The following is a 17395-nucleotide window of genomic DNA, read 5'->3' on the forward strand; positions in this document are numbered from 1 at the left end:
AACACTGATTGACGGAATCGCGAAGCTTGGAAGTGGAACAGAGCTGTTTCCATTTTCAATCCATAGATCTGTTTTATGACATGAAGTTCATTATGCGGTCATCAACATGGTAAAGTCGAGTGCTAGGTACCAAGGGCCTATAGGCCCTAGTCGGGGTCTAAAGCTCACTACTCTATTTGACTAGGTGTTTAAAACAACAACAAAACAAGCATATGACACACATTTCATCTTTAGGTCTAGCAGCTAAAACAATCTGAGTATCTCTGTTAAAAATCAGTCTAAATTAGATCTTAACCTGTCATTACTAGTACATGTAATACCAAATATTGTTTTTTTTTATTCTTGGTTACAAAATACAAGGTCACGAAAGTGTTATCAAACAAGACTATTCATCACTTTCACCATTCATATATTATTTTTTTTTTATTACCAAATCTGGTGTAACAGATGGTGGGGGGGGGGGGGGCAAGGTACATATTTATAGCTTACAACACGCACTTTACCAACCACTGCAACAACCAACACATACAATCTACAATCAACGTCATTGTATTAAGATTTGGTTTTCCTTTGGAGGACCGTCAGACTAATGCCAAAACTCCCATTTCCTTATATTTATTCTTCTTCCTCCATTATCACTTTCTGTACATGGTTACAGCAAGTGGGTAAAGCAAACAAGCGTGCATGTCAATAATATGGAGTTTTCTACGCTTGCATCCACATGATATCATTATGGCTGTGTAAGGGAAATATAACAAAAACGCACATGGACCTTTTTTTCTGAATATTTTTCACCATATCACTGCAATTGTGACACGTTTTTTGTTTGTTTGTGTGTTTGTTTGTTTGTTGTTGTTGTTGTTTTTTTTTTAAGAAAATGGGGTTTCGAGTGAACCGCATGAGATTCATGCAACTTAGCAGGGTATAACCCTGCATTGGTTCCTGACCAGATTTGGGGGTAAATACGATGATTTCTGTCGCAAGGAGACTCTGCTAGCACTAAAACAAGCACATGAACCCCCATTTTTTACAATTGTTCTGCATTAAATAACCCTTCTTGATAAAGTTTCGTAAAAATGACATGGGTTTTGAATGTACAGCATGACATTCACGAACCCCACCTATAATCAGGACACCCACGAGAGGTTTATAACCAGATTTTGGGGTCCGGTGAGGTGATTTCTATCATCTGGGGATGCTGCCAGCACAAAAGTTAGGACATGAACTCCCACCTTTTATTGTTTTTCTGGAATTAGTAAGCCTTCTTCTATAATTTGGCAAAGTTTCGTGAAAATGACATGGGTTTGGCATGAACAGCTAGCATAAGTTTTATGAACCCACCTTGTCAGGGTATCCCTGCATGGGTTCTTGACCAGATTTTGGGGACTTACGATGAATTTATGTCGCATGGGGGCGCTGCTAGCACAAAAACGAGCACATGAACCCCAACTTTCAATTATTTTTCTGGAATTAGTAAGCCTTTTTCTATAATTTGGCTAAGTTTCGTGAAAATGACATGGGTTTTGAATGTACAGCATGAGATTTATGAACCCACCCTGTTAGGGCTACTCTGGATAGGTTCCTAACCAGATTTTGGGGTCTTATGTCGCGTGGGGGCGCTGCTAGCACAAAAACGAGCACATGAACCCCCACTTTTGATTATTTTTCTGGTATTAGTAAGCCTTTTTCTACAATTTGGTCAATTTTCATGAATTTGACATGGGTTTTGAATGTACAGCATAAGTTTTATGAACCCACCCTGTCAGGGCATCCCTGCATAGGTTCCTGACCAGATTTTGGGGACTTACGATGATATAATATGTCGCATAGGGGCGCTGCTAGCACAAAAACGAGCACATGAACCCCAACTTTTGATTGTTTTTCTGGAATAAGTAAGCCTCTGTCTACAATTTGGTAAAGTTTTGTGAAAATGACATGGGTTGTGAATGTACAGCATAAGATTTATGAACCTTGTCCTTTTGCTCACCCCTAACAGAAAACGTCGATGAGAAGGATTTGAGAGATTTCGGTGTTTTCTGCCGCGTGAGGGCGCTGCTTGCTCAAGAATGAGAGTGTAAACCCTAACTTTAAAACCTTTTCCTCGTTTTGGGTACCCTTTCCTGCAATTCTTGCAAATTTGGAGAAAATAACGTGGATTTTAAAAGAATTATGGGGATTTAAGTTTGTCATTGCAGATTTTGTCGCCAATCGTTGTCTTGATCCTGTAACACTATCATTTTGGTACAGGACGGCAGATAAGTTATATTCTTCAAAGTCTCGTAGAAGAAAAACAAGCACATGAACCTACGGTTTTATTTACATATTTGGGCTTCGGATGGGTCAAAGTTACGGTATGGAAAGTTTCAAGAAAATGACATGGATTTCACTTTAACTGAGGAACGTCCTTAAATGGGAAAAAAATATTTTGTACTGTAATTACACTCTTTCTTCATACCTTGAAAATTATACTCAATGCATAAACTTATAATAAGGTCAGTCAGAAGTCAAGTAAAAATTTCCAATTCCCCAAATATGTGTACCTGCACTCTTTAATAGACAATTATAGCAAACCCAGTTCGTGGAAAGTGAACATTCAAGATATTTCTGACAAACCTGTTATTTCGATATTTTGCCAGTTATGTGAAACTGTCATCACACATTGTCAAGACATTGTACTATACACCTATTGGGAGAATCATGCATTATGGCGGAGGCATCAGTTGCCGTAGCGACATTTCTAGTTTGTGTTTGTCAGACAATGCGTTGCCATGGTAACCATAATTTTACCAAGACCTTGTGGATTGAATAACTTCCATAGTATTTAACCAATCAATTTCAAAATTGGTATCTATGATGATCTATAGGTGTGGTTATGCAAGACACACTTTGTGTTTGTACTTGACAAAGCGTTGCCATGGTAACTACATGTTTTCTTCAAATCCTGTGGAGTGAACAACTTGCACAGTTTTGAAGCAATTGAAATCAAATTTGATAGGCATTATGGCCTTGAGGCATAAATGTGGAACACATAATTTTTGTGTTTGTCAGACAAAGCATTGCCATGGTAACCATAATTTTACCAAAACCTTGCAGATCAAATAACTTTTCCATCATTCAAGCAATTAAAGTCAAATTTAGTATGTATCATGATCTAGAAGTGTAGTATAAATTTAGTACCGGTATGTATGATGATCGGGAGGTGTAGTTATGCAAGATACCAATGTGTTAATATAAGAAAAATGTGTTGCCATGGTAGCCACTCATTTTTGTATCAAATTGAACCATTTAATCTATGAAGGTGAAATTTGGTGTGTATGATGCTCTTTAAGTGTAGTTTTGCAAAATGTCCTTTGTATTTGTATAGGACAATGGGTTGCCATGGTAACCACATTTTTTTTTTAAAATCCTGTGGAGTGAACATCTTCCACAGTTTTCAAGCAATTGAAACCAAATTTGGTAGGCATTATGCCCCTGAGGTATAGATGTGGAACACATAATTTTTGTGTTTGTCACACAAACCGTTGCCATGGTAACCACAATTTTACCAAAACCTTGCAGATCAAATAACTTTTCCATCATTCAAGCAATTAAAGTCAAATTTAGTATGTATCATGATCTAGAAGTGTAGTTTTACAAGACACCAATGTGTTAGTACAAGGAAAATGTGTTGCCATGGTAACCACTCATTTTTGTATCAAAATAAACCATTCAAGCTATGAAGTCAAATTTGGTGTGTATGATGGTCTTTAAGTGTAGTTATGCAAAATGTCCCTTGTGTTTGTATCAGACAATGCGTTGCCATGGTAACCACACTTTTTACCAAAACCTTGTGGAACCAACCATTACCATAGCACTCAAGCAACTGTGGTCACATTTTATTTGTATGATTGCCCTCATGACATCACATACTATAATGCAACACTAGGAGCGGGGGTATTAATCACCTTCAGTGATAATTCTAGTTTGGTGATAGTTTTAGTGAAGTCAAACCAAATTTTGAAGACATTAGAACCATTTTCTTATCAGTAAGTTAACAATTAAAATGCCCAGTTGGTGTTTGAGAATGCAACATTGCTTGCGTAGTAATTGGCTTTGGTTTTGTTGGTTATGACATTACCCATATGACACATCTTTATGTGACTTTGTTCATGGTTTACCAACAACAGAATGATCTTGTGCATCTGACAAGACAGGGTAGACACCTCTCTAGTGGAAGTAGACACCTCTCTAGTGGAAGTCTCTTGTAAAGATATTGCAATCTTTTTTGTGCACAAAGCAAGGGACAAGTACATAGCAAGAGGCATTGAACTCTTGTTACCTAGAACCCAGTCAGATGATGTACAGTGTATTTGCACATTTAGAAATGAACTTGCTTTTGACATTTATGAATTTTGCTGAGTGATATGTCACCTTTATTTCATTCAGAATAACTTCAATTAAAAAATATTTGCCTTTGACATCATGCTCAAGGGCTTTCCTGCACCCCCACACTTTAAGAATGTAGAGTGAGTGAACATGATGTTGCATTAATGTTGCTGATTTTCATGTTAACTTGGTGAGAAGTTGCTTTGTTGTTTGTTTATAAACATTTACTTGAATTCATTAGATTTTTTTATTTTTTTATTTTTTTTGGGGGGGGGGGGGATGCCATGATGAAGATGATCGCTATGCTTAAGTGATTATTTTTTTTTTTTTATTACAGTTTGTAAATGTAGTGAAATGATGAACCTTTCTTTAGGATGATGCTTAGTATTTGTCAACTGTATTCATTGATATTTCTTTGCCATAAAATTGTTTTCATATATAGAATCAAATCCACATGTTCAACGAAGTGTACCACAATGAATCAGTAACTGATGATGAAAAGTGAGTATGATGGGCAACATGTGTAACCCGCTGCATTTATTTGTGGATTAAATTATGTTACAGTTGCCAAATATTCACCTAGTATTAAACATATTGGTGTCATTGTATTTTAGACACATAGCTATATTTATGTTAAGCCAAACTTTTGATTTATCACTAAATTACAAGTTATTCAGTCTTCAGTCAAGAAGTAAAGAAGAATTTATTGATTTAATTGTTTTTAAGATTTTGTTCGTAGAATTTGCATTGTGTAGTAGCGTGAATACAGTTTCATCTCAAAGTATGGAATTTATGCAATCATATGAATGATAATGATTTTTGGAGTTACAGTCATGTTGCAAGTTTTTCTGAAAGTACTTGATGTTAATTATCAAAGTCACAGTTTGTCACTGTATTATGTGAATTGTGCATATAAGCAAACCATTTTCTTTATTCCTCTATCAATAAATTAGATGATACTCTTCACACTGCAAATTTTCTATCTCTCTGTAACAGTATGGGATCTGAGCTGACAAAATGGCTACTAGAAAAGGAAATAGTGGAACACATATTTGGACCCAATATGCATGTTGAGGTGAGTACCTGGAGTGATTCTAGAGTGTCATAGCATGATTTACTTAATTTCTTATTTAAACATTGGTTCTAATTCATCCACATTTCCATGCAAATAAGGTAGGGGATGAGAAAAAAAGAATGTCTCATCAGATTTGAATTGTCTTGTTCAGGATTGTCAGCTTAAAGTTTGTAGGGCCAAGAAAGAGTTTGCTTGCAATGAACTATGTCCTTAGGATGAGCTGCTTTTGCACCATTTGTAATTAATTTGTGTCACATTTACCAAGTTTCAAAGAATTTCGATAATGACAACAATGTTCAATTTGTAAGTGAACAACAGTCCCTCTGTTACAAGACAGTGTCCAGAATGTGATCATCCAAATGGGGATTAAAAATTCACATGCTCTTAATCTTTGGTATGGTCTCTTTATGCCAAAAGAAATTGTGCAAGAACTGTGATTCAATTTGCTCTTTTCTTAGGTGATAGTTTTGACATTATACCTTTGAGATTTAGCTTCTGAGTGCAAAGTGTACGTTCAAAGAGGCTTGTTGAAGTATATTGATTTTTCACTTTCTCTTTACTCCAGATCATCAAGCAGTGTCAGGTGATACTCAACTTCCTGGCAAGTGATGGCGCCCTCACCCTAAAGCAGCTGGATACCGTGTGGGCAGCAGCCCAACTCAAGCACTCGGGTCGCTACGTCCACGACCTTTTCCCCCACCTCATTAAACATCTGGAGTCTCGCCCGCTCCTCCACCTCATGCAACTAGTGGCTAAGCTCCACCCCTCAGAGCACACAGAACAGGTAAGATCCCACCAGAAGAGGAGGCTGACAGAATGCATTGGCTTGGTGTCAGTATGTGTAGAAAAAGAACAACGACGAACAGTTCCTAGATATCATGTTAGTCATGGTCTCTTCTTTCTGTAGTAGTTGTTTGTGAATATGCACTTATATTATCACTGTGAAGCTTCTTGCTCATTCAGTCTGGCTGCCATTTTCTTGTGATATATTTTGTTTATTACCAAACCAGGAATGTCAGTCCGATTATGTGTGTAAAGAGTTGTATAGACGTATATATAAAAATAGAATGGAGAAAAAGGGAAAGAGTGGTGCTTGATACAAACAGTTGTCTTGTGTGATGGCAGTGAGATTCGTCAGATTTTCTTGCTGATCAAAAGAGTCTTCATAACTCTGATGTGTGTTTGCTGCTTTGCCCAGACGCTCTACCTGTCTCAAGTCATCACCAAGTGCGTGTGGGACAATGCCCTGTCCACTCGGACCATGGCAGCCACCACCACCCATCCTCGCAGGCTGCTACCTCCGGTCCAGATGTCTCCCAGCAGTCAAGACTTCCCTCTCCTCAAGTCCAGTCTAGAGAAGGGCAGAGGTCAGTGCATGTCTTTGACATAATGACATAACCCATATCTCCCTTAAACTTTAAAGGAAACATCCTCTCCTGAAGATCTGTGTATGCAGATGATATAAAACAAAGTGGCTGAAAACAAACTAATGCAAAGTGAGAAAATGTTTACAATTTTTCACGCAAAATGGCCATCACTAAACGATTCTGGTTAATGTTACCATGTTGTCATTCAAAACATTTTTCAGCTAGACATTTATATATGAAATGCCCTAATTTCATATTTTTCTCCATCAAAAGAAATACACTCTGTAGTTCACGTCATGGTTAAATTTCATGTACCCTTGAGCTTAAAAGTCAAATTTTATATGTTAACATTTTAGGAAAGTTTCTTTTTTGGGTACCTATTAGTCAATTTTATGCAAACCTTTCCTGAGTAAACTATGATATGTTTCAAAATTTTGCCAAAAGTCTGGCAACTAGATGATCATGATTATTGGAATCCATAGTAAATAAATGTAAAGAAATCTTTTACTGTTATATGTATTACTGTACATAGATTGAGTTCATTGTTAGCAGAACTGGGCCCCGTTTTATCAAAAGATAAAATCGATTTTAAATTTCCTTACCACACAGTCTGCCATAGACTTACAGTTGAAATCAACTTTAAAATCAATTTTAACTCTTCATAAAACAGGGCCCTGCACCTTCAAAGATTAGTAATAGTGAAGGTGCTTGAGAGACATAATAAAATGATAATGCAATGAGCAGACACAGTGGATAAATAGTAAAATGGGATCTGTCATAAGCATGACCATGTTACCTGCTGCTCTAAATCCTAATGTTGAGTTGGATGTTTGTATTTTCAGTTCCGCTATCCATTGGAAGCAACCGAAATAACAGCAGATCTCTGGACATTCCTGGCATTAGGGAAGACCAGGAAGGGGGGTGCCATCGCTGCTTGCACTGTGAGCAGCGTGCTGAGGAGGTATGGATAGATATGATACATGAGTGTGACATAAGTTCTTCACATTAGGAAACCAAACTCAAATATCAGTGTGGATTGAGTAAAAGCTGCAATATTAGTGGAACACAACAGGGAAAGTTTAAGGAAAATTGGGCATTAATTGATTCAAAAGTTATGATTTTTCTCATGTTTTGGTGCTGTCATTGCTGGATAAGGAGACTGCTACACTTCCTGATGTCATTTGGACAACAATGTAAAGAAAATATAGGGTGAATTCCACAAGATCTGATTTTTCATGAAACGTACACAACGTGATACAGGCACAATGTTATGGGTAATATTATTCCCCTTGCTTGCTGAAAGAGGTAAGTCAAGTGCTCTTTCCTTATGCTAGAAAAGTGAATATATATTTTATTTTATTTTTATTTTTGTATATTCTCCATAATGACATTATGAAGCATAGAAATCTCCTCAAACTTTCACTTATGTTTTCTAATATTGCTGCCTTCAGTAAATCCACATTTGTATTTTAAGTCAGTCTGTTAGGTTTCAGAATTTTGGTGTTCGGGTTGTGAGAATCAGTGTCCCTTGCATACCTGTCATGTATATTGCCACTGAAACCAGTTGAACAGTGAAGAGAGGTAGATTATGGTGTGAGCATCACATCTATTTTGGTTTCATTTTATGTAGATGTATAGTTGAGAACATGTGTCACTTACAGATTTCGGATCACACCACTACACTCATCTTGCCTGATGTTTTCATGTTCAGCCACAATGTTGTTTTCGTGTATTGCTGATCACTTGGTAGAGGTCATGCTCATTTTGAATAGGTACTTAAATTTATTTGAAAATTACACGCACCTTGTATTAATGCTACAGCAGATATCTTTGTTTGTAGTGGTCAATTTGACACTAGTAACTTGTCCAGACCAGAGTAAAATATTGATGAACCTTACCTGCATCTTCTTTACATTGGCTACCCAATGACTCAGTGTAATCATTCATTGCAGTGCAGTCAATGTCAAGAAGTACGAAACAGAGCGTAGAGATATTCTTTTATATTTCCTTTTACAGGAGGAGCACCTTGATGTGGTAGGTTTAGATCCAACTCACCTTGAGGACCATGCATCGTCTGAAGTTCTGTGCCACCATGACCCTGATGACCATCGGTCAGTCCACTCGCACAGCTCCAAGGCAAGCCATGCCGAGTCCTGGCGATCAGAGAGTGATGTGGCCTTATGTCGTGGCCACCACAAAACTTCCCGTCACTCCTCGTCCCTCTGCGCTTCAGATCAAGATGATTCCGACAGCATAGACTCTGAAAATGAAGCCATGGCTACAAGCCCAGATCAGACAGACAGTGGTAGCGATGCCTCAGAGGGCAGCTACGAGGACAAGGGGGTGCAGTTAGGGAGTGACTATGAGGATGTGAGCAATGGTAGTGACATGGAGATTGGTGAAAGGGAGAGTGCAGTGTCAAGGAGGGAAGAGGTGCACAGGCAACGAGAAGTCTTGAAACAGCTGACTCGGACCTTGAGACATGGGAAGGAACCGCAGCACCATGGGGACATTGGAGGAGAGCAAGGGGGTGACAGCTCAGACTCCAGCCCAAGCATGGAGTACAGGAAAGTCCAGCGAGAATTAGTGCTCTCACCAAGTGAGTTAAACACCAGCCCTGTCAAGCTGGCCCATGAGGCTGTGGTTAGGGGCAAGCTGCCTACCATTGATGAGTCACCAGAGTCAGAAACTCATGGACTGTCTCCAAGAGACTCACACAATTCTGAGGAATACTTCCATGGACAGAGTGGTGTGGATGTAGAGATCTATGACTGTCCAAGGTTCCTGCAGAGACCAAGACCTATCAGAAGGTAGACAAATTCCTGCAATGCAAGCAAATCATTTTTATAGTTATTGATGGTTAACAATTGTTCAAATGCCTCTGTATGCATTCTAATAGGCAATTCTGACAATTACAATTCTTGTACAAAACAGTGTATTGTGCGTAATTCTCGCTATCGCCAATGACGTAAAAAGTACCCGGATGTTGATTTAAGTATCATTTACGGTGCATTATGGGATAGTTCGGTAGCAAAGTCACTTCCGTTCGTACGGGCGTGATATATGACTAATGCTATTTACACACACAACCGACTGTATTCTACATGTACTTCCTGTTTTCTCAACTTGAATTACAGCTTTAATATGATTTGAAATTTCTCCATTCTTAAGAAATTCCTGTTAATACGACTATTGGTTGTTGCTGCGAAGCTGCCATGTGTTGTTCGCACGACAATAAATGAAAAAAATCTGCAGAAATAGGACCCTTACTGGCATGCGAGACGTGACGTGGCCGCGTGGGTGAAGTTTGCGGGTGACTCCACAGCACAGTACGTGCACGCGCAACTTACTAGTAGTGGTAGTAGGCCTAGTGCCTACGTACTCACTTGGAAGAAGTTGCTTCGGAGACAGGATAAGTCTGAAATCACGGTTCGTTCCCGATTGTGTTCGCGACATTTCGACACATAGTGTGAAGGCGGTATAGGAATCACCACGATGTTGGTCGGGCGGGTGGGCGGGCGGTTGAGCGGTCGGGCTCCTACAGTTTTGAAGCAAGTTCAATGAAACTTAGGGTAAATGATGATATTGAGGTATAGATGTGCAAGACATATTTTTTGTGTTTGTCGGACAATGCGTTGCCATGGTAACCATAATTTTACCAAAACCTTGTGGATTGAATAACTTCCATAGTATTTAACCAATCAATTTCAAAATTGATATCTATGGTGATCTATAGGTGTAGTTATGCAAGACACTCTTTGTGTTTATACTTGACAAAGCGTTGCCATGGTAACCGCAGGTTTTCTTCGAAATCTTGTGGAGTGAACAACTTCCACAGTTTTGAAGCAATTGAAATCAAATTTGGTAGGCATTATGGCCTTGAGGCATAGATGCGGAACACATAATTTTTGTATTTGTCAGACAAAGTGTTGCCATGGTAACCATAATTTTACCAAAACCTTGTGGATTGAATAACTTCCACATCATTCAAGCAATTAAGGTCAAATTTAGTATGTATGATGATCAGGAGGTGTAGTTATGCAAGACACCAATGTGTTAATATAAGAAAAATGTGTTGCCATGGTAACCACTCATTTTTGTATCAAATTGAACCATTTAATTTATGAAGTCTAGCTTTGCAAAATGTCCTTTATATTTGTATCGGACAATGCGTAGCCATGGTAACCACATGTTTGTTTTTTTTTAATCCTGTGGAGTGAACTTCTTCCACAGTTTTCAAGCAATTGAAACCAAATTTGGTAGGCATTATAGCCCTGAGGTATAGATGTGGAACACATAATTTTTGTGTTTGTCACACAGACCGTTGCCATGGTAACCACAATTTTACCAAAACCTTGCAGATCGAATAACTTTTCCATCATTCAAGCAATGAAAGTCAAATTTAGTATGTATCATGATCTAGAAGTGTAGTTTTGGAAGACACCAATGTATTAGTTTAAGGAAAATGTGTTGCCGTGGTAACCACTCATTTTTGTATCAAAATAAACCATTCAAGCTATGAAGGTCAAATTTGGTGTGTATGATGCTCTTTAAGTGTAGTGATGCTGGGGGAAAGCATGTTTCCATTTGCTGTAAGTTTTATACTCGGTGTCAACTCTGTAATTGTACAGTAAACTAAAATTATTCTGTTTCCAATTCGACAAATGCACAAACTTTGTATTAACGTCATTGCCCTCATGACATCACATACTATAAAGCAACACTAAGGGCGGGGGTATTAATCACCTTCAGTGATAATTCTAGTTTTGATAGAAGATAATCCTTAATTATTGCAGTTGATTGGTATTCATAAGTTATATTAGGTGTTGGTGTTAGACTTAACGATGCATTTTGCTCCTTCACTTCTGGTGCCTCTAGACCCATGATGATGAATCTCATCTACCCGCATCAACACCACCATGATGAGGAAGATGAGGATGATGATGAGGAAGGAGGAGGCAGCTGCAGCAGCTCCCAGGCCAGTGCCAAGTCCGACAAGAACATGGCTGACTTTGATGGGGAGGATGAAGAGGATGAGTCCAGTTCGGTGTGCGAGGACGCGTTGGCACAACTGAGTGCTCAGCTCAGCCAATTTGATCAGCACCCTGACCATTCCCACCACACTCATCATCACCACCACCATCACCACCACCATCACCATCATCCACACCGCCTGCAGCCACAAGTGAAGGGCAGGCCACGACCTATTGCCAATGTGTCTCCAGTTCAGAGAAGCAGGCTTTCCAGTAGGTCTTTCTTTCTCAGCCTTGAAGATAGTGTAGTTACATCTAATCGTTTCTTTAGGGTTTGCTCAAGTAACTCAGTAAAGGTCCATCAAGGAAAGGACTGTGTACATGTTTGCATCCTCTAATTCCATTTAGTTTTCTTTATGTAGCAAAAGATGCAGGAGAAAATTAATAGATATTACTATCTCCAGCACCATTAAAAGCTTGAGCGTGTAGTTCACATAATGTAGGATGTTGGCTTAATTTGTCAGTGCCTCCACCCATTAGACCCCTGAATGGCACTAGTACTAATTTTGTGTCACATAGAGTATAAACATGAGCAGAGTAAGCCTGTTTAACTGTAGACAGAAACAATATTTAGAACATGATGTCATAATTGGTGCTACATATAGAATATCTTGTTCAGTGTTCATATGAGCATGATAACGATTTTGGTTAAAGGACCTTTTTTTTTTCTTTTTTTAATTGAAGTCTTGTCATTCATGACATTCTCACATGTTCAAGTGCATGATTAAGCTCATTGTATTTCTGATAGTAAAAGTAGTGAGATTGAGATGTCAGGCAGTTGACAGGATTGTTATGATGTTACATGGTGCTATCTGCATATCATAAATCATTCTTGCTATTGTTTTGATACGAAATCCTGAACTCAGATTTGAGCATATAATCATCATACCAGTCTAACTGATATGCCTTGGATTTGCCCCCTTCCAGGTTCATGTTCGACACAGCGGGAGGAGGAAGATGAGGAGGGTCACGTGATACCCTTTGGAGACTTCAAGTTTGAGGATGTGTGCAAAAAAGCACATACACTCCTATGGGACCTGGTGCAGGATGAAAGTGCTGTGAGTCTTCATTGGTGCCAACATATTTTTCTGTAAATACACATCAGTATGACCATGTTGAAGAACAGTCGGTAGCTGATAAAGTTACCGTGGACAGCGTGATGAAAAGCTGTCATCTCAGTGGTACTTTTCACAGGAGTCCTCAACTTTTAGATGTGGTGATTGTGCACAGATCTGCCTCTTATATCACACAACTTCAGCCAATGGCTAAGCGCAGCCAGGGGCTGATTTCTGTTTTTTTTTTTTTTTTTTTTTTTTTGCTTTTCATTTAGTTTTCTGTTCTGGTAGTTTCTAACCTGTAGGGACACTGATGTGAATTTCATGTCAGCCTGTACTAATATATTTTTGCTGTATCAGATTCTAGTAGTTGTAAAATTTCACATTGTGTAAACTGTACTAAAAAAAGAGTGTTGCACATTTATGTTTGTGTTTGTTATTTTTTATGTGTGTCTGTCAGGTTCATCTCAGTGAAGGACTGTCCTCAGAGGCAGAGAAGCTGCTGTGTTCCTTGGTCTGTGTCTTTCCAGAGCGAGAAATCCGAATGAAATTTGTGGAAGGCTGCCTAGAGAACCTCAAACAGCACAGGTCAGTCATTGCCATCACGTAGGAAGGGTGTAAAGACTCTTTGTAGAGAACTGACACCTATTTGGTTTGGATCCTTGGCATTTCTGTGTGACATTGTAATTGCTATGAAATGATTAATTAAGTAACTATATAGTTCACCAAAAACTGAGGTGTGTTGTGTGCATGTTTGCAAATGAAATGTGTTGTTAATTTTCTGCATGTTAGTATTAAATAGACTCATGATTTATGATCCGCAGGTCAGGCAATATCAAGTAACATTTCAGAAATTGATTAAAACGTAAGTGCTTTGCTCAAATCTTCAGTTTTTATGCCTCCGCCATGAAGTGGTGCTGGAGGCATTATGTTTTCGGGTTGTCTGTCCGTCCTTCCGTCTGTCCGTCCTTCCGTCCGTCCGCAATGAATTTTGTGGACAGCGTAACTAAAAAACCTTTTGAGGTATCCTTATGAAACTTGGCATGTATGTGTATTAGGGGGTGAAGTTGTGCCTTATCAACTTTTGGGTGCACATGCTCAAGGTCAAAGGTCAAAAGGTCAAGGTCAAATACATAAAATTCACTATTTCCACCATATCTATGCAATGCCTGAAGATATTTTCTTGAAACTTAATGTATACATGTATTACCCAATTAAGATTATCTGATGAAAGTTTGGGGTCATGAGGTCAAAGGTCAAAAGGTCAAGTAAAAATAGTAAAACTTCACTTTTTTCTCCGTACCTTGGAAATTGTACAAGGTATCTTCATGGAACATAGTATATATACATGTACTGACTGGCAGTGATTATCTAGACAATTTAGGGTTCATGGGGTCAAAGGTCAGGGGTCAAAGGTCAAGAGCAACACTTCAAAATTTTACTATTTCCCTCATGTTTATGTAATGCCAGCAGGATTATTTTTTTTTTACACTTGGTGTATGCATATATAACCTAATAGAGATTCTCTGGAAAGTTTTTTTTCTTTTCTTTTTTTTTGCCTCAAAGGTCAAAAGATCAAGTGAAAGCGCTGAACTAACTTTTTCCTCCATATCTCGGAAGTGGCTCAAGTTATCTTGAAACTTACTACATATATATGCATGTTCTGCCTGACAGTGATTATCTTATGAATTTTAGGGTCACAGGCCAGATGAAAATGGTAACAATTTACTATTCAATACAGAAATTGCACTTTTTCTCCATACCTTGAAAATTACTCTATGCATAAACATATGAATGGGTCAAAGTCAAGTTTAAGTCCTTAAATCCCCAAATACATGCTCTCCTATTCATCCAATTAAACCTAGGTCAAGGAAGGTGAACATTCAACACATTTGTGACAAGCTTGTCCTTTTAATATTTTGTCAATATTGTGAAAATGTAATCACACATTGTCCACATGTACTATCTAGTCCTATTATTATTAAGAGTATCATGCATTATGGCGGAGGCATACCAGTCACCATAGCGACATTTATAGTCTTATGATTGTTGTAGATGTTGCCTGGATATTTTAACATGTATTATGGTATGTTCATTGATGGCTATTACTGTTGAATCATTTTTCAAAAGTTAATTTTGTGTTCTCTTTCCAGGTCTGTGGTGGTGTCCCTGCGACTGATCCCCAAGCTCTTTGCATCCTTCCAGCAATACCGCAACAACTACAACACTCACTGGATTACCATGTGAGTTAATACTCCAATCTGAGCCCTCTGGCGTAAATTCTGTCTTTATCCCCCAAAGAATGTCATTAGGGAGCTTTAGATTTTGACGCGCGGACGTTTGAGCCGATGCTTGCGCTGGACGTTCTCCTCTCCCTGCGTCGTGTGGAAAAGTAGCTTTAGATTACGCTGGGACGCAACGTATAAAAAATAAAATCGCGCCCCCATATGATTAGTGCATGAAGAAGCTCTCTACGTGGCAAACTGTGCGGACGTGAAAATAGCCCAGTACGCGTAGTGAAAAACTCAGGCGACGCAAGCTAAAAATAGATTGACTTTACGCGCGCTACTGCGCACGCTCAGAACATGTTTTTTTCCTTTGAACGTCCGCGCGTCTAAAATCTAAAGCTCCCTATTTCTGTCTTTATCCCCCCAAGAATGTCATTTCTGGCAGTTATCTAGTCATTAGTCCTTCCTTCCAAAAATGTCCAATGGCGTTTGTGAATGACTTGTTTATGTTGCACCATTTTTAAAGTTTAATGTTATATTACCTGAAAGCGTAATTTGAAGGTGGAATCATTTTCAGGTTTAAGGTGCTCATCTTGTATAGTTCAGAGTGAAGTTGATTTACATAGAATTAGGAAATGTATTCTTCTATTGTAACTGCGTAGATGCACTTTGGTGAGGACATGCATGTACCTTTATGTGTTTCCCAAGTATTTTGTATTTGGCACCTATTGGATAGTGTTGATGATTGCTATGAATATTAGAAGTTTTTGTGTTTCAGAGAGGAGAGGAAAAAAGGAGACTTTTGGTTACTTCTTTCCCTGTTTCCTTGCCAGGTGGGCTGAACGGGAGCTTGGGATGATGAGCCTCTTCTTTGCTGACCTTCTTCACTACACGGGGCAAGTCCGACTGGCCAAGAAGCCAGACAAACAGCTGTAAGTCAATTCGTGCAGCACTGCCACTAACACTGACTGATATCTTATCATGTGCAATTATCTCAGCAGTTTGTACTGCCTAACCTGTTTTATTTATTTTTTTTTCAGGTAAACAAGTAATTCATGCTAACTGCTAAGTTGTCATAAAATGGTTACTCATTTGTTTGTGTTGTCTATCTGGTATCTGTATTGTACATCTTTGTGTTTAATATATGTCAATTCCATGACCTAGTAGATCAAGATGCATGTTTGTATTCTCTCTCTTTAAAGGATTTTGAGTCTTCTGTAACAGTGGCTTTGAGAATATCTTCATAACCACCCCCCCCCCCTGATTTTTTGCTCTTGGTTTCCCATTTATCTATAGCTACAGTCACAAAATGGAGATCCAAACAAGACTCCAGTTCCTGACATGTGTGTTCTCAACAGGAGGGTCCCCAGATCACTTCAGTGAGTTTAGAGTGTAGACTGAGTATGGGCATGGGCCTATTGTACGCTAAGGTGTACACTGACCATTGACTTACATTTTGCAATGTGATTCTGTTGTCCAGTGTATGCTGTGTGTGAGCTTTTAGAGTGTGTTTATGGTTTTTATGCCTCTGTTTCACTTTGCAATATAATTTCCATGTTATATAGAAAAACATTTAGAAAAGAGAAGACGATTACAGTGTGTTTATTCATTTTCTTTAATATGTAATTTGAATCATCATTACCGATGTCAGTGAATTTTTCCATGTTCATGTGAAATATTTGCATTGATATATTATGCATCTGGAAAGATGTCTGTGATATGTTCACAATTCATTCAAATATCCTAAATTACGGAATGTTGAAGTTTTTCTATGGAGAAAAGATGGAGAAAAGAGAAAATTAATACAGTGTGTTTATTTATTTTGTTTAATATGTAATTTTAATCATCATTAGGATGTCAGTGAATTTGTTAATGTTCATGTGAAATCTTTGAATTGGTATGTTATGCATCTGGAGAGTGTCTTTGATTTTTTCACAATTCATTCAAGTGTCATAAAATATGGAATGTTGAAGTGGTTCTGTATTTCTTTGTGCATGATATTTGTAGATATTTCTTGTGTTTTTTGTTCCTACTCCCAGGATTGACCCTTGACCAGGTTGACACATTGTGGTCATGCCTAGCCTTAGATCCAGACTGTTCTGACGAAGCACTCAACTGGTTTCTGCAACAAGCCAATAACAAAGATCAACATGCCTTGGGCCTTGAGAACTTCAAGCATATCTTCTTCCACAAGGTGACATTTGATTTGCTCTTTTTCCAAAACAAAGGAAATTATGCTCATGTGTATTGTGGTGCATTGCATGAATGATAG

General features: G+C 38.4%; 1 protein-coding gene across 1 annotated transcript in view; it reads left to right on the forward strand.

Annotated features, from left to right (window-relative positions):
* The window catches only part of LOC140235714 (ubiquitin carboxyl-terminal hydrolase 34-like), a 105321-nt gene that overhangs the window by 27583 nt on the left and 60343 nt on the right, over positions 1-17395 (forward strand). Inside the window, exons 8-20 of the mRNA XM_072315729.1 lie at positions 4808-4866; positions 5362-5440; positions 6006-6224; positions 6639-6807; positions 7650-7768; positions 8824-9617; positions 11686-12053; positions 12768-12898; positions 13356-13483; positions 15049-15138; positions 15957-16055; positions 16420-16502; positions 17163-17317. Coding sequence (XP_072171830.1) covers positions 4808-4866; positions 5362-5440; positions 6006-6224; positions 6639-6807; positions 7650-7768; positions 8824-9617; positions 11686-12053; positions 12768-12898; positions 13356-13483; positions 15049-15138; positions 15957-16055; positions 16420-16502; positions 17163-17317 — 2493 coding nt within the window. The remainder of the gene's footprint in view (positions 1-4807; positions 4867-5361; positions 5441-6005; positions 6225-6638; positions 6808-7649; positions 7769-8823; positions 9618-11685; positions 12054-12767; positions 12899-13355; positions 13484-15048; positions 15139-15956; positions 16056-16419; positions 16503-17162; positions 17318-17395) is intronic.

Source organism: Diadema setosum, chromosome 1, assembly GCF_964275005.1.
Source record: "Diadema setosum chromosome 1, eeDiaSeto1, whole genome shotgun sequence".
Taxonomy (NCBI): Eukaryota; Metazoa; Echinodermata; class Echinoidea; order Diadematoida; family Diadematidae; genus Diadema; species Diadema setosum.